The sequence below is a fragment of the Solea senegalensis genome, linkage group LG17 (genome assembly GCF_019176455.1).
Source record: "Solea senegalensis isolate Sse05_10M linkage group LG17, IFAPA_SoseM_1, whole genome shotgun sequence".
NCBI lineage: Eukaryota > Metazoa > Chordata > Actinopteri > Pleuronectiformes > Soleidae > Solea > Solea senegalensis.
Window position 1 is genome coordinate 15,132,769 of NC_058037.1, and position 24,932 is coordinate 15,157,700.

At 40.8% G+C, this 24,932-nt stretch overlaps 2 protein-coding genes across 16 annotated transcripts; one reads left to right on the forward strand and one right to left on the reverse strand.

Moving 5' to 3' along the window:
- The first annotated feature begins 851 nt into the window (after positions 1-851).
- Positions 852-12,980, forward strand: fntb (farnesyltransferase, CAAX box, beta). Its single transcript, XM_044048650.1, has 12 exons — positions 852-1,082; positions 2,325-2,389; positions 4,611-4,683; positions 5,415-5,506; positions 7,146-7,292; positions 8,416-8,499; positions 9,219-9,305; positions 10,311-10,440; positions 10,921-11,053; positions 11,509-11,620; positions 11,752-11,866; positions 12,497-12,980. Exons 1-12 carry the CDS (start codon positions 984-986, stop codon positions 12,650-12,652), a joined length of 1,293 nt encoding a protein of 430 aa, XP_043904585.1. The 5' UTR covers positions 852-983; the 3' UTR covers positions 12,653-12,980.
- Positions 12,981-13,505: 525 nt separating this feature from the next.
- On the reverse strand, positions 13,506-24,353 carry max (myc associated factor X). Of its 15 annotated transcripts, none has more exons than XM_044048659.1 (5): positions 24,168-24,352; positions 23,851-23,877; positions 18,348-18,455; positions 16,430-16,562; positions 13,506-15,305 (listed from the first exon to the last, which is right to left on the reverse strand). In XM_044048659.1, exons 1-5 carry the CDS (start codon positions 24,201-24,203, stop codon positions 15,118-15,120), a joined length of 492 nt encoding a protein of 163 aa, XP_043904594.1. In that variant the 5' UTR covers positions 24,204-24,352; the 3' UTR covers positions 13,506-15,117. The 15 variants fall into 15 exon arrangements, with proteins under 15 accessions (XP_043904594.1, XP_043904590.1, XP_043904587.1 ...); XM_044048655.1 differs by having other exon boundaries at positions 16,430-16,577; XM_044048652.1 differs by having other exon boundaries at positions 16,430-16,577; positions 18,330-18,455.
- Positions 24,354-24,932: the final 579 nt, after the last annotated feature.

Here is a 24,932-nt window from a genome sequence, read left to right on the forward strand (position 1 = left end):
CAGCTAACTCAGGGATGGATGGGTAAAGCCCCTCCAGCTGCTCGCCATGTCGGCTCAGAGGTGCAGCATGAGCCGCCGGCTTTGTTTCTTTCTGTTGGGTGAACGCGGGTGAAGATGATGATGCTCCAGATTCCCAGGCTGCCTCCAGCTTCCAGTGGGTGCGGCGGTGGACCATTGTCAAGGCAACAAGGAGCAGACACTTCCGGTGGCGCATTTCAGCATAAAAGCCCGAGCTACTGCCACTGTTCCCCTTGTAAACTGCCCAATTTGTATAAATAAAAACAAAGAGGGAGACGATTCCTGTAAAATAATCAGAAGAAATCACTCGTTCACTATCAAACAAAGTATATATCATTATCAGTGTTGTGATGTAACAAAGTACAAATACTGTATACAAAATCTATGCATTTGTACTTTACTTTATTTTCTAGCAACTTTTACCCAAAAACATTTCCTCAGAGTTGGTAATGGTCTGTATTTATATAGAGCTTTTCTAGTCTTGATGAGATACTTTACACTACTGTCTTGCCATTCACACACTGAAATCCACAATTTCCTTTTGCTATATCAACAATGCATGTTTTCTTACGTGTATTATTTTATTTTGAAAACCACAGGGCACCATGAATGGTAAGTCCGGTTTGTAATTGCTTGACTTGAGTTGAAATAATACGCGCGAATGAAGTGTTTGTTTCAGCGTCAATAATACAAACACAAACGAAAGAATATGATTTAAAGCGCATTAAAATAAACTCATATTTTCAATCAAATTAGTATAATCGCACTACAGGCATGAGACAAGTTTGTTCCCTTGTAGACGCCGTAGCGGCGTACGCGTAGTTTCCGCCTACTCCACCCTCAGCCGGAAGTGAGCGGACTCCAGGGAAAGTGAGCGAATAATCAAAACAAACCACTCTGAACCCACAGAACCACCGCCTCCCCGGCTACTCACTGTAACGGTAACGGGCTTCAATATCGCCACCATGGACGGTGTACCCGCGCCACTGCGGTGCTTCGGTGAGCGACACTCCGCACAGATGTTCTCGGATGACGGCGTGAACACGGTGACTTCTCGGGAGCAGGTGAGCACCGTTAGCTAACCCAGCTAGCGTTGATTCTTCTTGGATGGAAAAGTGTCACAGAGGGTCAACCAACTGTAACTGTCACACACAAAGTTATCCGTACAATAGTTTAAAAATTAATAATATTTCGTGGTCATTATCATACCGGTGGTGTTCACCGTTACGTAGCTAGCGTTGTAGCTTAAGAGGATTAAGTTTAAATGAAGTGTGGAAGGACAGAGCAGAGGTGGGAGATGCTTCAAAATACGTCACACTGCGGACAAAATCACTGATATAAACTCGTAAAAACATTGGTTCATGCATTTCTATGTGTAGCTAATGTATTTTCACGTGAGGGGCATAAATATGTCTTTCTATGAGTAAATCACCACTCAAACTGCGACTGTAATTGTCATTTTTCACCACTATTTCTGTCCTGTTAGGTATTTTTTTCAGCAGTTAATTGATAAAATAGTTTATTTCTTTGCCACATAAAATGCTTAGATCTGAAAATAAATCACAAGTAGATAAAAATATCTCACCCTGTCCTAAACTAAAGATTATAACCTATAAAATGTGAGATAAATTAAACATGGAATGTCTGGCAATTTTGTTTTTTACCTGAAATGCGAATTAATTATCAAATTAGTTCATTATCAACCTCACGCAGACATTTTTGTAACCGATTAACCAAATTGTCTTATCCCATAGGTCTCAGTGTGTAGGCAATGAAACAAATAACAACATAATAATAAGATCCATCTAATTTAATCTCACTATACCAGTGTCAGAAGTATATGAGTATGTAGGATGAAGAGAGAATAAATTATCTTATTGGGAATAAATCTGACGCCTGTGAAAAGTCACCACTGTATTTGAACGTTGGTGATAATGATGTCACTTCAAGAGCTCAATATTTACTCAGGTGGTACTGGCACTGGTCTTATCGTTAAGTACAAGAAATATGAGTTTATGTTTTGATTCGTCTTTATTAATATCTCAATCATATTCATAGCAAGCCACTTTCTGAACAACAGAGGTCATCACTGCACACATGCAAATCTGTTGTATGTGAAAAAATGATTGAAAATTAATATACAGTTCATAGCTTGTATATTATAACTAATTGTGTTGCACATGCTTTATGAAGGTGCTACTCTGTGTTCCATTAAAATAATGATTAGCTAACGAGGGACTGATTTTTTGGTATTATATAGTTCATGAAAAATCTAATTTCTTGCCTTTTCTATTTTTCCTCATTAGAAAAAGGTGGAATCCACCATTGAAGAAGTCCTGAGTGTTTACAAGCAAATACACAGTTCACCACAGTAAGTCTTTACAGTGTACATGTGCTGAATCTTAAACAGCGGCTTCCGTTCTACAGAATCACAGATGGGGATTATACACAGGATTTTCTGAATTTGTTTCCCTTTTTCTATACCAAAACTTCAGCTCTGTGGAAAATAAAATCTTTTCAAACCAGAATTTATGCTGCCGCACTGTTTAATTTATGTCATAGCATTAAATGTGTTAGCCCCTGCTTTGTAGTCACTCCACCACTTTCACATTCGAGAAACATCTGTCTTGAAGACATTGGTTTCACTTCTTGTCTCAGCTTTCAAAACACAGCAGAAGTGGAAATGATGGTAAACTAACCGTAAATTACAAATTTGTTATTTATAGCACACTCAATAAGTTGGACATTAACTTATTGAGAAGGGGGGAGGGAGCCTTCATTCAAGGTGGAAAATGAAATAGCTTTGTGAAATGTATTCAATGCAGTGTATCCAGTAGTAGGTGATTAATTGCTGAGATATTGTAATCACCATATTTTTTTTTAAGATTCCCCAGAGCATTAGAGAGCTATTGGGAAACAGTTACACCTGCTGTTTGTCAGTTTGATGTGGCTGCTGCTATCACTGTTCTCTAAATGCTGTGCAGATCAGCCCACATGCTCTGCTCCTGCTATCAGCTGTCATCAGTTCGCTGTTTTTAATGGGCTGACTCATCTCATTTCTATGACAACTGCCTGAACCTGAATGTCACCGACACAGCAGCCACAGTGGGGGTGTTTATCTAGACCGTGGTCTATGATGGTGTATGATACTAATATCAGTGGTGTTAATTAGCTATTACAATGTGAAGGAAGACGGGAGAAAAGGTTAGCGTCAACACATCGTTATACAGTTGAGAAATAAGGGGATGTTTTTTTGAGATTAATTGCTGCCGTGAGAGAAAAGCATCCAGGCTGATTATTTTTCGGTTCTGCTGCCCATCATTTTACCGGTTTAATTAGGAAACACTTGATTTGAAAATGCTTGATTTGTAAGTGATTAAGAGGAAAACACGGGTTTGTTAAATCCAAATAGAGGCTGAACAATAAATAGTTTGAAACCGCTCATTGAACACAAAGCAAGGGCTGTTTTTGACTGTTCTTAGTTTATGGCAATTTAATTTTCTATCTATAACACAGTAAATATGGAACTGAAGCTTGACATAGAATGTTGCTAATCTAATCTTGCACCACAGTGTGTCAATTTGTGTCAGTTTAAAACGGCACCAAACAATCTGGGCTTTAATTTAATTAGATTTGATGAGTCAGAATCCAGTATTAAAGAATACATCTCTGACAACATGCATGCTGTCATTTGTGATAGCTACAGTCCTAGTGTTTTAATTATTTTTTTTTTTTACAGATATCTTCACATATATCTGTGTGCAAGATTAGCAGAGGTGGAAATTGTACGATCCCGTAGCCTGTGTTATTACAGAGTATTTATTCTGCTCAGCTTGTGACTGAGATTATAGGTTTGTTTGATTTGTATGCTCATCTGCAGCCCCGTCTGCTCTCGGCATTTAAACATTCAAGTTCAATTCTCATCAGGTTCATGAATCAGTAGTGGGCGGACTGGCCCTCTTTAGCTCTGCTCCTGTGCTCCCTTCACGTCGTTGTTTTGTTGTAAAAGCCGATGCAGTGAAACCCCGAGAGCAGCGATCTGTGACTTTCCCTGTGTAAAGAGAGTGTAATTACAATTACTGAAGCGAACGCCGTGTGCTGAGGGCAGGAAGTGAGGAGGACTGGGTGGGTGGTGCAGGGCAAGGGAGGGTGGGGAGGGGAGGGAGCGTCAGCTGTCTTTGACTGAGCTGAGCTTTAGATGCAGATGAACGATGCACTGAAGGAGCAAATCCTCATGAAGTCAGTGTTTTAATATGGTCAAAGATCCCGTACATATCAGTGTCAATTGATTATGAGGAAACAACTGTTAATTCTACTTTTACCTTCTACTGTTTGAAGGAGATTTTGAATCCTCTGCTCCTTCCTCCTTTTTCCCCAGGCTCTTTCACATATTTCTTCATTCTCCCACTCTTTGTCTCTCTTTCTCTGCTGCTGCTCCTTCCTTCTTGTTTTTTTATCAGTTTATGCATCAGTTTTATGTGGGTGGAACTGTTCTTCTGTGTTTGTGTCGTAAACCCCAGCTTTTAAACATAAAATAATACACGTCCGTATTGTTATCTTTCTGATCCCTCTTCTTGTCTTTTGTTCTTCAGGCCGACGTTGTTGCGGGAGCAGCACTACCAGTATCTCAAGAAGGGCTTACGCCATTTATCCGACGCCTATGAGGTGCGTTTTCACACCTTTTCCGGCGAGCAGAGAACATGTGGTGATACATCTGTTGTGTGCTGCGTGACACTGATGACACATCGATGGCCCGGTTCTCTGCCTCAGGCCGAGTTTCTCACAGGTGGCTTTAGTCACAGTGTGTTAGTAATAACGATAAACAGTGCTGATGGTGAGAACAGTGGCACTCGCGGACCAATGAATTCACATTTGCATTCTCAGGAATTTCTCCTCTATTGTTTTCTCTGTGTGTTTGTGTGTGAATGTTTTCCCCCAGAAATGAATGAGGGATAGAAAACAAGGATGTTTTTTAGGGTGTTTTTCTATGCCGTGTTGTGAATGTGTGCAGTATTGAATGATTGAACATTATTTAGAGCATGCGAATATATATTAAAGCTGCAATGATTTACTCATTGGTTGTAAATTGATAACCCGTTTTGCCAATTATTTTGACAAATCATTTAACAAGCTCTCTTGTTTTTCAGCTTCTTAAATGTGAATATTAAAAAAAACAAAAAACAAAGACTTTTTTAAAACTGCATAATTTCCAGGTTTTGGAAACACAGATAAACGTTTGTTGACATTTTACATATTAAACAACTAAATGATGAATTGAAAACTTAAACCACATGTTAATGGATAATCGACAGTATTGTTTGTGTGATAAACACTAATGTTCTTTATTGTTGAAATTGGTCACCTAATGTCCACCTGATCATGTTCTGTACATCTAGTGTCTGGACGCCAGCAGACCATGGCTTTGCTTCTGGATTCTTCACAGTCTGGAGTTACTAGAGGAGCCTGTTCCCTCTGCTGTCGCCTCAGAGTGAGTCACACACACACACACACACACACACAGAAACGCATTCCTGCAATCAAACCTCTACCAAGGGAGGGGCCCAAGTAAAAGCCTGTGCATCGCCAAATATTATTTACTGCCAGTGCATTGTTCTCATAATTACCGGAAAGCTCCGACAATGCAGAGATAATGAGCTGCAGCAGCTGTGGCTTCACCGTTTCTGCAATAACATGAGTTAGTAGAGGTTGTTTAAAAGTGGTATCATCCTAATGCTGAACTCACATGAGCCCACAAACACACACACACACACATAGACATAATCCACACACACACATAATCCACACACACTGACTCTTGTGATGTTAATTTGTGTCTTTTGTCACAATAAGAGACGTCTCAAATGAGTCGATGTTGGTGATTATCACGATAAATGTCAGATAATAGTCAATTTAATTGTGGTTTTGAAGCATTTATCTCATAGCAGTTATGTGTGTGTGTGTGGGGTGCATAAGCCTTTGTTATATTGAAACCAAATTATACTGTCATATACTTTTTGAATGTCTTCCTGATGGTGTTAAGTGATAGAAAAAGCACCAAAATAGACACACCTAAGCACAGTACTGCATGACATGAGACTATTATCCTACTTAAAGTACCTTTAACCTCATATTTCATGGAAACAATTTTGCACAGTATTAAAAGAGATTAAAAGTAACATAATTACTATTCAATCATTTCTTTTAATCAGCAACTATTTTGATAGTCAATGAATCAGTTTCAGTGTTGGTTTTTTTATAGTTAAAACTAAACTCTCTGTTCTTTCAGCTTCTTAATAGTGGATTTTTCCTGTGTTTTTTGTGCTCCATATAATAAAGAAATCATTGAAACTGAATCATTCTGGTTTGTGGAAAAAAAACAAGACATCTGAGAACATCATCATTTGGAGGAGAACATTTTCCTGGACCAAACAACTAACCAATTACAAAATAATGGGCAGTTTAACGTCTTAATCTTTCTCTATAATCAGACAAACAAAACAAGACGTAAAACAAATAAAGCCGTGACTGGCAGCATTTTAAGCAGGTGGATGATTATTAGGGACAGTTGACGCTGCCGTGTCAATATTCCGTCCTCCACTGTGTCGCCTGAGTAAATTGTTGCCAGTTGAAAGTAACACTGAAGAACCCTGTAGTGAATAGCGACGCCAGGCTGCCAGCCCACGCTCTCATAATTAATGCAGTCTTGCCAACACACCGGCTGGCACTGCCCAGTGCCAGTCCTTACACACACACACAAATACACACAGAGGCACTGTTGAGGAATTCTTCTTTTCTTTTTCTTTTTTTTGCAATTCAACCCACAGTGGGCCCTTTGCACAGAAGCCATTTTGATAGGTCACAGTAGGAAAATCACAGGTGTTCTAAAAACAATGAAGTGAACGATGGCCGAGTTCCATTTGGCGTGCTTGGTTTCAGGGCGCATGTTGATTCACTGCCACACTGTCCTGATTTATATGAACTGAACAGAGCCGTCATTCAGATTGATTTGTTTTTCTTTCTTTCTTTTTTTAACGAAAAAGTAAAAAAAAAGACTGTTTCTTTTGGCCATAAAATGAGAAACTCTTCACAAAATGCATATTTATTAACGTCTGCTCTCGTCTCTGCAGCGTGTGTCAGTTCTTGGCTCGCTGTCAGAGTAAGACGGGCGGCTTCGCCGGGGGACCGGGACAGCACGCCCACCTGGCGCCAACCTACGCCGCCGTCAACGCCCTCTGCATCATCGGCACAGAAGAGGCCTACAATGTTATAGACAGGTACAGTCCTGGTCACGTGACCGCAGTCACCCCAAGACACAAACTAACAAACAAACACTTGCATTTAACAGACTTATCAGCACAACCGTGATGTCATTTGGCTTCAATAACAGCTCCATAATGTAAATAAAAGGTTTCGGATCCTAACAAAAGTAAAACATAGCTTTGTTTTTCATGCTCTAAAACATGGACACAAGTGTTTTTGAGTGTAGTCTTCAGAAACCTAGTGTTAAGTTTTAAAATGGATCAATACGAGGAGTGAAGGGAGCTTATGAAGGATGGTCAGGTAAGAGGGAGACAGTCAAAGAGGTTTTTTATCCATTTTATGTGGGTGGAATTTTCCACGGTATCATAAGGGGAAAAAATGCTCTCACAGATGGAGACTCGTGTGTTATTTTGTTGTAATGACAGAGAAGTCGCCACAAGATGGAAACTAACAGCAATAAAGTGATACCAATTATTTCTTTTAAAGCCTTAATCTCAAACGTGGTGCTTGCAACCGTGGTTTAATTAGTGAAATCGACTGAGCACAGAGTTCTTTTTACAGTTAGTGAACAGAAGTTAGTCCACGAAGCAGCCTGTGAATGTAAAACCAACCAAATATAATAGTTAGTTTAAAAACACTGAGTTAAAAATAATAAATGTCAACACCTTCTCACACAAATCGCCAAAGTGCTTTACTTTCCATGCATCACTAATCTTTTAAAAAGGCAATTCTGAAACTTAAGAGGTGGTTCAATTTCAGATTAAATCCTCCGAGGCTTAAGATAAATACGGCGTCGGTGTCATTGGTGGCGTCAAACATCACGTTTTGAGTCGTTTTTGTGTGTGAATTTATTAATTGGTGTATTTATAACCTCTCGATGGCATCTGCCTTTTTCCCCCGCCGTGCCACATCATAATAATTATGACGTTATCACATTTTGCGAGCACTAAAGCAGAGCTCTTCGCGCATGTAGTTAATTACAGCCGTTACCGTAACAACAGTGATCCGTGTGCGCCGCAACTGCAGATGTTTTCCCACTTTCATTCACATGAAGCAGCTGCTGACTGAAGCCCTTTTTTAAATAAACAATTCCACGTTCTCTCACTTTAACCATTTATCTGTGCTGACCCTCCACAGGGAGAAGCTCCTGGACTTCCTGTGGTCAGTGAAGCAGCCAGACGGCTCGTTTGTGATGCACGTTGGCGGCGAGGTGGACGTCAGGTGAGACAACCTCCTCCACCCTCCGGCCTGTGCTCTCTTCCGCTTGTGTTTTATGCCCCAGAAAGATAACACAGGATAGAATGTTTATATTGTTGGTAAGGAATGAAAGTATTTTACAGTGATTATTCTCATCAGATAAGTAGGACATTTCAGGAACTGTTACCTTTTTTCTCCCCCCTCCCCTTCCCTCTCTGTGTGAATTATTAATAATCTCCAGTTCCATGTGAGGAGAAATAGTCGTGTAGTGTGGATTTCTCGTGTCTTGAGCTTCACTGTGCCCTTTGATGTGTTTCACAGCCTCACAAATCACTTTCCATTTCCATGATGTATAATCCAAGTCTCATGAAAAAAACAACAAAACAATGTCAGCCTTGTTCTTTGCCCTGAGAGACTGGAGAACTTCCCTCTCTCATATCTGAAATGTGTATGTTTTTGATTTTAATTTGTCCGCCTAAGGCTGAACTGGAAAGATCACGAGGTGAAATTAAAATGAAATATCCTGGAAAATGTGTTTGACGTCCTCCAGTGTCTCTGTGAAATCCATCCAACGACAGAAGAGGAGAGGATTGGGGCCACATGTGGGAAATCTTCTCAGAAAGAAAGTTTAAAAAAAGTCGAAGATATATCATTTCTGCTTTAATCTCAGTCTGGGTTGACGATGTCATGATCTAAACCTGGAAGTGTGTCACAATCTTCGTCTGCGTTTGTCTCCGTCACAGGAGCGCGTACTGCGCCGCCTCTGTAGCGTCGCTCACAAACATCCTCACACCGAAGCTGTTTGAGGACACGACCAACTGGATCCTCAGGTACAAACAAACAATCTCTACGATATCGCAGGGATTATGTAAGGGAATCCTTTCACATTCAGCACACGTGTTCAAGTGGACTCATGGATTAACTGTGTGGATTGGGGATGCCCAAAGGTCTAAGGTCACAGAGTAGACTTAAATTCTCATTAAAGGTTCTGTTTGTCAGAATGTTTGACTAATGTCCTTGTCCCAGTGTACGAACACTAGTGTGGAATAAATGTGTTGTTGAACTCCACGACAACAGGTGGCGATATGGCCCCTCTTCGATTGTTAGTATTAAGCATTTATTGAGGTACACCATTACATCCACGGACAAAACAATGTCTTAAGATGCAAGTCGTAAGCACTTTGAGTACCATTCCTTGTCCAGTTAGATATATGCTAATTAGCTTAGATAGATAGATGTATGATAGTTAGCATAGATAGATAGAGATATGATAGTTAACATAGATAGATTAATATATGACAGTTAGCATAGATAGATATATGCTAGTTAGCATAGATAGATAGATAGATATATGCTAGTTAGCATAGATAGATAGATATAAATATGCTAGTTAGCTTAGATAGTTATATGCTAGTTAGCATAGATAGATAGCAATTTAATATTTAGCAACATTTAGAGGCGATGTTGCAGCTAAATACCTCTCCCCCGCTCTGCCCTTCTAAATGTGTTGTAGAATCTATGTAAATTAAATTTAAATTTTACGCACTGGACCTTTGAATTGGATTTGAATTGGCTTTAACAAGTAAATGTTGTTAAAGCCTCAGTCCAAAAAGTCTCCAGTATGATGGATTTTGCGGTTATTTACGGGTCAAAAGCCAGGGGGCGACACTGGTGAATCGTCACTGGTGGACACGTGTTTGGGTCCAGTTGAACGTTTATATGCCTTATCTAATTGTTTTAGTCCCATGTTTAGTACATTTGATTTAAGTACACACTCTGAAAGTGGGACAAACATGTTAACATGTATGTTTTTAAAGTGTTTACTGTGTGTCCAGGTGTCAGAACTGGGAGGGCGGTCTGAGTGGAGTGCCAGGATTAGAGGCCCACGGTGGCTACACGTTCTGTGGCACGGCGGCGCTCGTCATCCTGGGGAATGAACACGTGCTGGATCTCAAAGCTTTGCTGGTCAGTTGTTTTAAAAACTTGTGTTTTCAAGGTGACAAAACAAAACAAAAAACAAGCATTAAATACAAATAATCTCCCTCTTTCGATTAAGTAAAGTAGAAGTAACAACAGTGTTGACATCTGAGTGTCAGTGAGTGCAGCGATGGCACGGAGCAGAAACATGTGGATGTGATAGAAGAAGAACACGATGTTATGACCCACAGAGCCAGATTTTATGAAGTAAAACAACTGATAACACACAAACAGGGTGGAGCCTCCAGAAAATGTTGATCCGTGTCTCTCAAATCTTTGTCCACAAACCACAATAATTTGGTTTGAACGATTTCTTTGTCAAAACGAGCAAAGAAACCAGAAAATATTCACATTTAAGAAGCAGAAAAATCAGAGAAACTTTGAGGCTTTTCTCATAAAAAACATGTTTAAAACATGTTTTCAAATGTTGTTGTTTGTATTCTGACGACACGTATGTTTCTCTGTCAGCGGTGGGTGGTGAGCAGACAGATGAGGTTCGAGGGAGGTTTCCAGGGTCGCTGTAACAAACTGGTGGACGGCTGCTACTCCTTCTGGCAGGCTGGACTCCTGCCTCTGCTCCACAGAGCCTTGTTCAAAGAAGGTACAACGCCTTTGCTCACTTTTCTACTTTATAACCACTTTATCAAGTCATTTCTGCTGCTTTTATTTTTCAAAAATCATTGTTTGGACTCAAGTTAGATTTAAGTTTTCCATTGTCGTTCTTAAGTACTGGCTTTAACTTGTTTCTTTGTTTTCCACTGAGGGTTTAATGTCCTCTTGAAAGATTCAAGATAAACTTTATTGTCCCACTGGGACATTTGTCTCGGACAGGCGACGTTCAATTTAAAAAAAAAAAAACCCAGTTGAATCACAAAAATCAAACACATAATTTCATTGTGCAAAAGCAGCAGCAATACAATAAAAAGAAATCTGAATTTCTAAAACATAAAACTAGGGATCGTAACCAATAAATAGACGAGATATTACGAGGGTCCTCCTCACTATGAATGAAGTGCAAACGTGTGTGTGTGTGTGTGTGTGTGTGTGTGTGTGCAGGAGAGTCTGAGCTGAGTCGGCAGCGGTGGATGTTTGAGCAGCAGGCTTTGCAGGAATACATTCTCCTCTGCTGTCAGAACCCGACAGGAGGCCTCCTGGATAAACCTGGCAAGTCAGTACGACACCATCTGGACACACACACACACACACACACACGGCTGTTAAATGTGACTCACATGTTTTTACTCACTCACACTCGAGTACTCTCTCTGTGTGTGTGTGTGTGTGTGTGTGTGTGTGCAGATCCAGAGATTTCTACCACACGTGTTACTGCCTGAGCGGCCTCTCCATCGCTCAGCACTTTGGGAACATGGACCTCCATCATGAGATGATCCTCGGCAAGGAGGAGAACAGACTGGTGAGGCTGCAGCGAGGACGGGAGGAGGGAGGGAGGATAGATGAGGGTGGATTACTTCCAGAAACTTCCTATTTTTAGTATTAAAAAAAAAAAAAGAGAAAAGAGACTCTGCCACCTGCTGAAAAATGACTGCAGCATTCTTTTAAACAACAACTTCTAACCGGTTCAGTCCAGTCAACATCCACTGGATTATTCTTGGTATACAATATATGTTCTGGCTAGATTAGATCAGATTAGGCTTTATTGATCTCATACTCGTGAGCAAAAGGGGTCGGACAAAGGTGTGTCAGACAAAATCAGCAATAAAATCAGATTTAGGAAACAGGAATATAAAGATTTGGGAAAAATGATTTGAATTATTATCATCGTACACCTGTGGAATTATTGCCCAGGTGTTTTTCAGTTTTATATGGAAAACTGGAGGTAAATAGGGAATAAAAGACTATAAATAAACAGTAAATGTACTAATAAAATCCTAAAAAAACTGCAGGAAAATAAGCAAATGGATAAATAAAAGTAAACGAAGAAGTGATTGTAAGAAATTGTATGTAAATGTGTGTGTAAACCGGCTGAAATCTAAATAAAGGGAAAACTAAATGAGATTGTTTTCTTTTTTGTCTCCACTTTTAGGCTCCAACTCATCCCGTTTACAACATCTGTCCTGACAAAGTGGCTCGGGCTCTGCAGCACTTTCACCGCCTTCCTGTCCCCGAGGACAACAGGCAGAGGACGGGAGCGTCTGCGTCCGCCGCCAACACCTCAGGATCAGCTGACCCTCAGTCCTAGTTCGTCCTCGGAGGCGACGACGTCACTGAACGCGAAGCAGCCGACTCCAGGGAGCGGGACTCGAGACCAGGAAAAAACGGCTCAGGCGTGAGGTGGACGAGCCCGGGAACCACTGTTGAGAACCCCGAGCAGACGCGAGGGCCAGAGCTGAAGAGTCCTCCCTCCTCGTCTCTGACGGTTGTGTGCGCGAGCGGCTTCACATGCGGCTAGATTTGTTTTCTGTTTTGCTTGCAATGCCTGTCGTGGTTTAGATTCTCTGAAATGAAAGTGAAACTGCTCAAGGTTTCACTCTGACTGACGTTAATAAAACTTTATATAGCACTTGTCATCACGTTGTTATGGAATTACTTGAAGGATCACGACTTCAGACAACAGAAACATTAACTTAGTGATTTCCAATGTGTGGGCTGCAAGATTAATCCTACAAATAACTTCAATTATTTGTATGTTAATGTAGTTATTTAGGTTCAAATTAAATTATGGATAAATTACAAGGTCACTTTGTTTTGAGCCGTCGAAAGAAGTTCATTATTCTCGGTGTGTAAATTGTTAACAACCTTAAAAATTAAGGAAATTTAACTATTAGATTCACTTTTTCCAACAGTTTTCCTGTATTTATTTGGGTAAAATTTAGCTTAAATTGTCATGAAATTATTTAAAATGCCTGATCTGAAGTTCAATTTTTATTTTCTGCCCGGTAATGACCTTTGAGTTTTTTTTCCATTTTGTTATCTCAGGATTACAAGGCTCATTTTCTCATAATCCAGTTGCATTTCATTTTAGGATCAAATAATTCACCCATTATTTGTGCTGCAACCCTGGAATAAAAAACAAAAGACACACAAAGAACGTGTTAAAGGATAAAATAGTTTATTTTATAGTCTCATAGTAAAGGTAGGCCTCAACTTGCAAGACAATTGTTGGCAGTATGTACAACATACTTGTAATTTCCATGGAATGGAATCGGACAAACAAAAGACCTATTACACTAATTATATCCTCCTAAATGGAAATAAAATGGAAACAATATACATACTTACACACACACACACGTTTCCTAGACAAGCAAAAAAATTGTTTCCTCTTTTTTGCCTGTGGGTCGGGGGGGAGGATCAGCAACATTGATTTTTTTTATTTTTTAAACTGTTTAAAGCACAACAACATCGACAGGGACTCGATTTCTGCTTCCTTTTACTGCAACAGACGGGAAAACTCTACCGTTTGACATTCAATACCTATTATTATTAATATTTCATAGCCTTTAAGGAAAACTACAAGTGACAAATTATTTCCCCATGACTTTGTGTGATTTTACTACAAAATGCATAACATATTTTTGAAAACATCAAATCAATGCTTCTTTTTTTTCCTTCTTCGTCTTTGTCTCCGCAATAATAATAATAATTATATAATATAAAACGAGATGCCTAACGTATTCAGCCACCTAAAGTCATTCACTACTTCAAGCTAAAAGGACAAAATACGGTACAAGTTTTAGGAATACTCTCCTTTCCAAAACATCAATTCTCAACAAAAGGAGTTGGTTTTTTTGTTGTTTTTTCTTCTTTTTCTTTTTTTTTAATCTGTGTGTTAACAAACATGTCGGGCAGAAAACCTCTGTGATCCAGGGGGCCTGAGGTGGAGATAGCACTTTTCACATTCTTCAGTGGAAAAAAATCTAAAACAAAAAAACATAATCTACAAGGTTTTTTTATTATCATTGTTATTATTTCATTTAAATTTTTAAAAAAGGTAAACTTCTCCAGGACCTTGTGTCTAGGTGTGTGTGTTTGAATTCAAAACAGGTTTTTTTTTTATCTTTCAAAATCAACAAAAACAAAAAAATATATAATAATATAGCAGTGCTTGGAGGAGTACGCCTGGTGTGCCCTCCCCTCCCAGTCAACACAGGTACGAGGAAGAGGAGGAGGAGGGGCTTTATTGAGGGTACAAAAAAGCATCAAGTCTTTACGTAGCCAAGCTGCCTCTTTTTTGGGTTTTCGGACTGCTGATGTTGCGCTGAGTGTGTGTGTGGGGGTGGGGGGGGATAAACTGATGCAGAGCCCGAAAAGAGAGAGGGGGAAGAAAAACCTGAAGCTCTCCAGATGAAACTGAAGCAGTCGTCTTCCTACGCTGCTGACTGGCTTCCTCCCTTCTGTTTGCAGAGAGCAGGGTGGAAAGAAAGAAAGACGGAGGGGGGATTGTGATGGAGGGGGTGAGGAGTCTCCAGTGAACTCGCCCACAGACGGACAGTGAGGGAGGCTGCGGGTGGTAGTTGTTGGCACGAGGGGGGGGGAGGTGGTTGTTTTTCTTCGTCGATTGAGCCTCAAGAGCGTCGGAGGCTGCGTCTCCTCTCGTCCTCCCTTGTGCTCCCTTGTGCTCCGCCACCCTGAGCTTTGGGCCGGAGGAGGGGATGATGATGATGATGATGATGATGGTGGTGGTGGTTTGCGCTGCGCAGCTTTCTAGCTGGCCTCCACGCGCAGCTTCTTCCTGTTGGGCGGCTCCTCGGCCTCCGACTCGGAGCTGGAGTCGGAGCCGCCGTCGAACGCGGACACGGCGCTGCCTTTGGGGTTGGTGTACAGGCTGCTGTCGGACGAGGAGTAGCTGGACTGGAGCTGGGCCGAGCCCTTCACCTTCTCCAGAGCGCGGACTGCGGGGGAAGACGACGAGAGGGAAGTCAAACTTGGGGAAGGAAAGTCAAAATAAAAATAAACAGCCTAGAAGCACAGCAGACCGAGCTGAGGTAATGACCATGTGGTACAGCAGAGGGCACTGTGAGTGCAGCTCATCTTTACCTAATTATTGATTCATCCGTCATCGATTACTTAGGGCTTTAAAATTGTAGAAGATGTCAAAACGACAATGATCTCAAACGTCCCGTTTTGTCCACAGACCAAAATGATTCAGTTTCAATGATTTCTTTGTTATTTGGGGTAGTTTTTGTGCAAGTTCGCGTACAAATGTCCCAAAATCAGCATCATTAATCGAGTGGAGCGAAAGGATTTTGCTGCAGTGTTACGTTCTGCTTTAACTGAACCTGCAAAGATGAGTCATTCCCCATTTTCTGTTCCCCATATTCACCGTTTCCTCAGGGGGTTTCTGCTGCTATTTTTCCCCCTAAATGCAGTGTAATAATGCGCAGATTATAATCTACAGTTCAATTTTGTTAGGTGTCAAGAAGAGCCAAGTTACAGAAGGGAGTTGAGCAGAGACTCCGTGACAGTGGGTGTGAGCTTTAGTTGCTTGTTCTTGAAGTTGGAACAGTATGTTCTCTGATAATTTCATGTCTACATCGTTACGGGGGGGCCTGAAGCTGAATTTTCCAGAGACGCCGACTCAGACGCCTAAAGATTTCTCTCATTATGTAAGGACAGATGCACTATGATGCATAATGTAGACTTCTCATTTTCACTTGCACACAGAAGAAGAGGCTCACGTTTAATCACCGGGGTCCTAAATTCAGCTTTTTAAATGTGAATATTTTCTGGTTTCTTTGCAAATGTTTGGTGTTTGGACAAAATAAGACATTTTATGGACCTAACGATTACCCGAGAAAATACCTTAGTTGCAGACCTAGCCTAGTCTAACAAGGGAGACATTGAGCTAAATTTCAACTTAACTTCTTTCTTGCACAAAATTGCACAAACTTTCAATGACCCATGTCTATTTAGGCCTTGAAATATTTATTGGTGCATTCTTGAACGCTTACAGTTTTTGGTTTTTGGAAAACCACAGGCACAACAAGTGAAAAGCTCCAGTTCCATGAGTGCTCACTTTTGTTACCTTGCTGCTCCAGCAGTGCATTCTGTCTCTTCAGGTCGTCGATGTCCTGCTGGTGTGTGTGATTTTTTCGCCTCATGTACTGGATGTACTCTGTGGCTTTGTCTAGGATTTGAGCACGCGACGCCTGTTTGGTAGATTGCTGTTAGTGACACATGCAAACAGTGTAGCAATGACGCAAGTTTTCTTGGTCTGTGTTACATTTTCTAACGCTTTCATCCATCCGCACACGCCATGACGCGACACACACACAGACACACACACAGACACACACACACACACACACACACACACACAGAGCAGAGGGCGGACGCTGGCATCTTAACCTCTCACTAATGTACTGACAGAGTGTTTGGTTCGGTTACAGCAAACACAAGTAGTGCTGTCAGCTATTTAACAGCAAATACAAGTGTGACATCAAATATTTACAGTTCCTTACATAGGATTTGCTGCAGTTTTGTTAAAACACAACAAACAAACTGATGCACGTGAATTATGATACTTCCGTCGTCAAAGCCTGAGCAAGTACGTCCGCAGTGGCTCGAAGGAACGTTGGGTCTGGCCAGTTGTGGGTCAGTGCCATGACACAAAAAGTACTACTACATTAACTTTGCCTTTTAAATCAACTAAATGGACAATTGACCGAGTTGTTTGAGTTTTTATTACTCTATTCAAAGAGTGTGACTATTATTTTGGCTATCAAATATAAACCCAAGTGGTCATGAAAGGAGATCAGCCAGGAAATGTGACACTTGTAACTGTGATGCCTTCATTTGAATTTTATTTCACAAAGCCCTGCCTCTAATTTTCAAAACAAAGTAATAAGCCTGAGAATGAGCTCTTGTTACGGTAATACATGCTGTCCACACTAGCCTGGAGGAAGTTTAAGCCCCAAAGACAGAATTTATGAAATCGCAGGTAAAAGATGATGCCAACACCTTTACCTCGTCATCGTTCTCATTAGTTGTTATTTCTAATTTCCCAGTTTCAAGCTGGGATATTATCATAGAGTCTGTATAGGACAGGAGTAGCAACTAGCCACCAGTGGGCGACTCTGCTAGTTGGAAAAAGAAACCCGTTTGGATGCAAGTCAGATCATGATTTCCTATTTAGACGAAAACAGAGTAAAGTACGGCCCACTAGAGTGATTGACAGCTTGTATCGTCCAACATGTGCCTGGTTATAGGTGACATGTGAACGCCCGGGTTCAAAAACTGACGTGTGCTGGTCACATGCCAGTTGATATCTAAATCTTAAATCCAGATTAGTTCAGCTATGGCGCTGAAACACCCGTCTGGACACAGACAGTTTCTGTAGTATGAATGCAGCCTTATACAGCACTTTGAATCAGAGCTATAACAGCAGAAGGAGCCTTGACAGAGAGAGAGAGAGACGGGCGGGGGGTCAAAGAGTGCAGCGGCTGCAACCCGACACTTCATACAGCATCCCATGAGTCCCTGCCCTTCTCGCTGCGTGCTAATCCTGAAACTAGTGTTTTAAGAGAAAAGCAAACACTAAGTGCCCGCTTACTGAAGCTGCTCCAACACTCAAAGTCCTGGATGTCAAAACAGGAAGAGAGCAACAAAAATGTCCTCATAATAACTTCCTGACACTGGTCCAAGTCTTTAGACTGCATCACTGTCTCACTGCTGCCAATCTGCCCTCTTCCACCATCTGCCCTCCTCCCAGTCCAACTATTTCCCTCTACCGACACGCAACACATTCACCCGACGAGGACAACAGTGGATTTTATATTCAACACAAATGTTACGCGTTTTAGCAAACACAGGAGCAGAATAACGATTATTAAAATAAACGCAATCATCATCATCATCATTCATAGTGGGTGCATAATATATGTGTGTGTTTGTGTGTGTTTGCTGGTGGAACTTACAGTCTGGGCTTTACCAACCTTTTCTCCCTGCAGGGCGGGAACAGAGTCCCGGAGGCTGTGAAAGCTGTCTTTGATGTGGTCCCTACGTTTGCGCTCCAGCGCATTGTGGTGTGCCCGTTTGTCTGCCTGCAATGACAAGAGTCACAAGGCCTTGAGCCGGGCAGCGGAGCAGCGTGGGTAGAGGACAGTGGGTGTCCAGCCGTCTGTGGTCAAACCTACACCAGCCACTCTGCTGCCAAGTCCTGCTCGGCCTTTCACGACAACAAAACTGACACTGTGCTTTTGTCATTATCATTTCAAATCCCCCAAACCTGTACACACATTCAGTTAAATCTATAACTTTCTATCAAGAGAGGGAGGTAAACTACAGAGCAACAGAATTACCATGGAAATAGTAATAGTACAAAAGATTTGTCTGCTGTGTCTCCATCAAGAAAATACCAAAAAGCAAAACTGGAAACGACTCATTTTGCAATCTCTAAAAGACTAGGCGATAATGCAACAATAAATACTGTTAGAAATGCTGTTTTCACAACAGGTGAGTCCACAGATTAGCTTGTTACTTTGATATCTATGGTTCAGAACCTGAAATACTTCCACATACTGCTTTTAAGATAGCTTGTGTCCTTTATTTTTACAACAAAAAAAACATTAAATCTTTTTTTTTTTTTTTATCTAAAGAGCCAAGAGGGAATTCAAAAGAGAATCTAAGGCCAAGCTGTGTTTACAGCACTCTCCTGGACCACGCAGAAGTTAATTTGGATGGCCTGATGCTCTTCTAGGCCTGCATATTCTGAACTTAATGAGTTTAGGTGGATATCAGCCCTAGTGAAGTATGCAGTCAAAACTGAGCAGCTTTAATCTGTATTTATCTTTCATCAGCTAATTGTTGGCTGACATCCTGAGCTAAGGCCAATTTTTTAAGTTAATTTTTAACAGCTCACTTTGAAATACATGCAACATCAAGAAATTGAAAAAAGAAACTACATAAATGCATTAGTTTAAGACTGAGGTCAACAGTCATCTTGCAGTTAATATTGGTGTTTTAATTTGTGACTGGAATATTCACGTTTATAATCATAAAATCCCATTGGAAATTGTCAAAAACTGCTGCACTGCAATGTAAATAAGAGCCAATGTAAAAGGTCTGACCAACGCAGAAAGAAATATTTTTAAAGCCTAAAACAAGTCCACATTCATGACCAAAAAAAAACCAAATAAATTATATAATATATTTAGAGCAAAAACTAACCAACACAGAAAAATAAGAATGAGTTTGTGTATGCACCAAAATAAACTGCTGAAAAACTCCAGCGTCATCACTTCAGTTTAGAGTCGAAGTAAAAACTAAGCACATTCCTGAGCTCAACTGTGCAAGCGTCAGGTTTCAGTAAAACCTGTAAGTGAATAATGAGACAAACTGAAGTGGAAATTAATCACCAAGGTGGCCACAGAGGCAAATAATCAATCTGAAATGTCACAGATTCATTTCTGTCGACAGACACTGTGAACACCTTAATAGCCTGACAGGGCTCCCCGTGTTAACAAGGTCACGGAAAAAAAATACACATCATTGTTATTAATATAATGACAACGTTTTACTGAGACTACGTCAGAGTATTACCGTGTATTTGCTTGCAGCTTAACATTCAGGGTTTTTGTGCAAAGAAGAAAACACCAATGTGTGTTTAACAATTTTCTCCTGCATTTTACACGTACAGCTAATATACTTGATTATTAAAATAGCTGGCAATCAATTTTGTAACTGATTAACGCCCTCATCTCTTGGTTTAATGTCTAGAATGTGTATTGAATCAGTTTTCCGTTTTCAAAACATCTCGTCCTCACCTTAGACATCCTCCTCCTACTGACAGCGTCCAACACGCTGCAAATTTCACTCATTTGCATTCTAATCAGGCTGTAAAGGCACAAGATGGCTGCCAAAAACCACATGACCAGAGCCAGGCTGGAGAACAACTGGTTCTGTTTGCTTTGAGATTAACTATCACAGCCTCCTGTCATATCTTATTATGGACTAATCCACATCATTGTCAGGCTGAGACTTCAGCGCAACTCCAGCCCTAATTTAAATATTCCAAAGCAAGTTTCAGGGCGACACGAGTGGTTGTGACTTACCACGAAACTCATTCTGTCCACAGTACAGATGACAACAAAAACAGTAAACACCTTGCATGTTTGGACAAGCACGCCATGTACATGCCACAGGGTTAGAGAGAGACTGTTCAGCGTGACTGGGACAAACAACTTTTACGACACAGAAGAAATCCCGTTCTGACACGGTAGTAACAACACTACTACACATACATACATATATTATATATATATATATACACACATATATATATATATATATATTATGTATATATACATAAAAAGTCCCTGCATATTGCACACAGTATCTGTCTTATGATTAGTCTGGCTGGCATGGTGATGGCTACGCCTATTGCACAAAAAACCACAAACCAACCAGGAGGCATAAATCCACCAGGACCATGTGCCTCCTTACATCATACAAACAGCCACAGTGGAGCATGACTCCACTCCCTCTGTAAATTCTGGCATAAACAAATCCAGGACTCACAGTATCGACAGCGAGTGCAATTAAAAAAAGTCTGGTGGCCAATTTTTCATGGCTGCAGCTGCTTTCTGTGAGTAATTAGGACACAAGATTGACTCATGACAGATCAGATTTGCATTCCTAACCTTAAGTGTCACAACAACAACGAGGAAAGGCCATATTTGTGAGAAGCAGGAGATGTGATTTGTAAAATCAGAATTGGTGATCAAAGCCCTCACAGCCCTGAGAAGAAAATCAGACAATGGAGTCACATTTTAGTCCTGATATGATTTCAGCTGCAGAGTGGAAGAGCAGGTACCTGCTGCTTCTGATGGTCGTCTCATATTGTCTGCATGAAAGACTGATGCTAGTGGAGAACTCAACAACATTAGACTGGGCGGTTCCAACAACATCTTTGAAATATAAGAGAACATATAATAGAACATAAGCTGGAAATTATATCCATGCAAATAACTCTCATGCCCTGGAGTGTGTAACATTTTTTGTGCATTCGGTCACTTTGCATACAACCTGCTTTGCTCTAACACGGTGCTGGGCTCAAATATACATTTCCTGTATGTTAATAAGTCAAACATATGCACTGAAGTCTACATTAGTGTATGGGATCACCTGCTGCTTAGATGGTTATCTATCTGGTTTGAAAAGGATCCTTGCAAAGATTCAGCTCTACTCAAATCTGACTGACCCAAACCTGGAAAACCAGCTGCCTGTGGCCTCACCATCACTACCATCTTACACCAGAGGCAACAAAAGCAGAACTACCCTTCACATCATAGAGGTTAGTGTGATGTCCCTTTTCAGTGAATATGCAGGGCTCTCAACGAATAAAAATGCTGGACAGTATTTGTCTTTGATACATGTTACCCATTTTTCTGGGAGTGTTCCTCTTATCTCACCAAGTAAGGCATATCTGCACCACCTACTTTTAGTATTATATTCAATGTCTGCAATAATGTACAGACCATCGGTGCTTCAAAATGCATTTCTTTATTAGCATGGATAATTAGTGTAAATAACACCTGGCTAAAAAAAATTGGGATTATTACAAAATTAAGTGACGGATTATGGAATGAATTTAATATATATGATGTTGAGGGATGGTAGAAAAACATGCGCAATGAAGCTCGGCCAAAGTAGTTTTTTGTCTACAACATCATAAGTCAGGTGAAAATATTTAATCCTAAAGCGTTGAAAGCTGGCATATCGCCACCTCGCTGAGCCGACAAATGCTTTGAAGTCAAATGTTGGACTCAAATAATAAAGCCTATATCTTATCTTCATGTCAATCATGCATCCGGGTTGTTGAAAACAGCTTTTAAGGTGCATCGGTGCGATTGTGCATGAAGCTCCCCCTGTGGTTGGTGCAAGCAATCAATGTGATTTCATAACTACACACAACACTCTTCACCCAGTTCAAAGCAGCGCCACCTTGAAATGCACGTTTGCGAACTACCTACAAGAGTTCACATAGAGGAGAGTTGTGCGTCTAAAGTAAACACAGGACTAGACACACAGTCACTGGCTGTGTCCATCTCTTCGTGTGTGTTTGTTAAACAGATGAGCTGACAGTCGCTCCCTGTATGTGTGAGTGTGTAAACAGACGTGACACTGGCTTTTCCTCTCCTCTTTTTTCCCTTCGCTTAAGTGTGTATGTGTGCATTTATAATCGAAAAAATCTACTACGGCAACTTAAATAGTGCAAATGGATTTAACATATAATGAATATGCTGTACTTCAGGGTTTAATTAATGTTGTGTGAAAACATATACTACTGCCATGGTAATAAAGTGCAATGTCATAAAACCATCTCATGCCTACATACAACAGTGCTCGCTGTTTTTCCAGTCGGTAGAAGCTGCGGCTCGGCTGTGTTGACACAGCAGTTTTGTTTTAGAGGACAGAAAAAAAGCTCAAATTAATATTCATCTCATTAATTAGAAGAATTTGATGAATGTGCATGAGTAGATTGAGCATTGTGATATCGTTGACCTGACAGTCATAATCAAATCAAGTGGCCAGTGAAGATGCACATGCATATTTTTTAAAATGAACATGATTTAAATTAAAAAAAATAATTCTGCTTGTGTAGTGACAAACTGCAAATAGTCGTGCTGTGCAGCCTTTGCATTAACCACGTCGGGCACGTCGCGGTGTGTGTGGGGGTTTTATTTTCTTGCTGGTGAGATGCAGCTATACGTCATTCATTTAGGGCTGCCAGCCTTTCAGTGGCCTGTAGAGAGAAGATGGCTCTAATCACTGGCTGCAACACAGGAAAAACATCCCGAAGCACCTCTTCCTGACAAGAAGGCTTTACTTGGCGATGCAGGCGCGGCCGCAGCAGCCTCGCATTGGACGACGCAGATATCAAATAAACTAGTCTCTTTTAAAAAGACGTGATCTACACTCGTGTGATTTCCAAAACATACGCGGAATCCCCGGAATACATAGCATAGTGGAGTGAGGCGGCGAGGAGAACCGACGAATCAGGCGCGTTATGTAGTAAGAGACTAATATAAATAATCATGCAACAACAACATAAAAAGCCTTTGAAACGGGATAAAGCTTTGGTCTAAATATAGACGTCGTGTCACGGTCTTCCTATGGCCGCGCACGCACTGGAGGGGGGGGGGGTGCAACGCACTAACGATAACTGCTGCAATTATGGTGATAAAACACAGTTTACATGACGGAAAAGTTTCCGTGTACAAATGTTAATTCAAATATAGCCGTGTACACAGAGAGAGGGGGAGAGCAGCGCTTTCACGCTATCTTCCAAGTACCAACCACCTCCACTTCACTGCAATCTTACCAATCAATTAAATACAACATAAATTAATGTATATTGAGATGGATAAGATTAACTTTGCGACAGCTGTGAGACATTTTAAGACACTGGACAAAATCCCCCCCAGCATTACGCACCACATTGTGATATCTCGGTGAGTCTTCCTGCAAAGAGACAGAACAAAAAGTACAATTGTAGCCATAATCGTTCAGTAAAACGTACTGATTCGTTTAGGTCACTAGAAAGTAACAGAAATAATGTAACGTATTATCAATGCGCTGAAGCAAAAGTGAATAAAATGATAGTGTTGCTATTATATTAGCTCGAGTCCCGAGCAAAAATAGCTACTGGTGGCTAACGCTAGCTGAGAGGCTAGTTCAGCTAAATTCAGCCAGCTAGCAAAGGGAATACACACAAATAACGTCCGTGAAAGACGAAAAGTCGCCATACTCACGTCACTATCGACTTCGATGTCATCGTTATCACTCATTCTTCGGCAAAATGGTCTAATGTAAAGAGACGGGAGGCTAAAAAAACAACATGAATCGTCTTAGCACCGAGCGGCGCCTCTAACAGTCAGACAGCTAACAGCTTCACGTTCTGTTTGGACAGAACCGAGGTGGACTCTCGCGTCGTCTCCACGTGACTATACTCCGCACACGAGCCTTCTGCTGCATAGTGCGCATGCGCCACACTCCCGGGGCTTCTGGGAAATGTGGAGGCCGAGATAGTTTTCCCACTGTTTCGCCAAGAAAAAACAATTCTCTCCGGTTTTTCAATTCATACAAAAGCAAAAACATCCATTTGTGATTTTATGATCTTAAATGACTCTATTAAACGGCTTTGACGTAATTTAACAAGATAATATTTTTTATTCACAAACTACAAAGCCCAGATGTGCCTGTTAGATCGCAACGTCTTTTCCCCGAGAAGCATCACGGGAAATGTGGTTTGGCTCGTATTTGAGTTTCACAGGAAATAAATAGGGCCATGGCTGAGACACGTGGATTTGAGGAAAACACTCAGGACTCTCACAAGTCCGTGTCCAGTTACAGCAGCCAGTACATCAATGAAGCGCCAAACAAGACGATTCCTTTATAAAAACAGGCCTCTGTTTATATATTTTGTATTCAATATTCCCTCTCTTTATTATTGCTGTAACAGAAACTGGCAATAAAAGCAAAACATTATTAAAAAAAATGTATTGGTTTATTTTGCC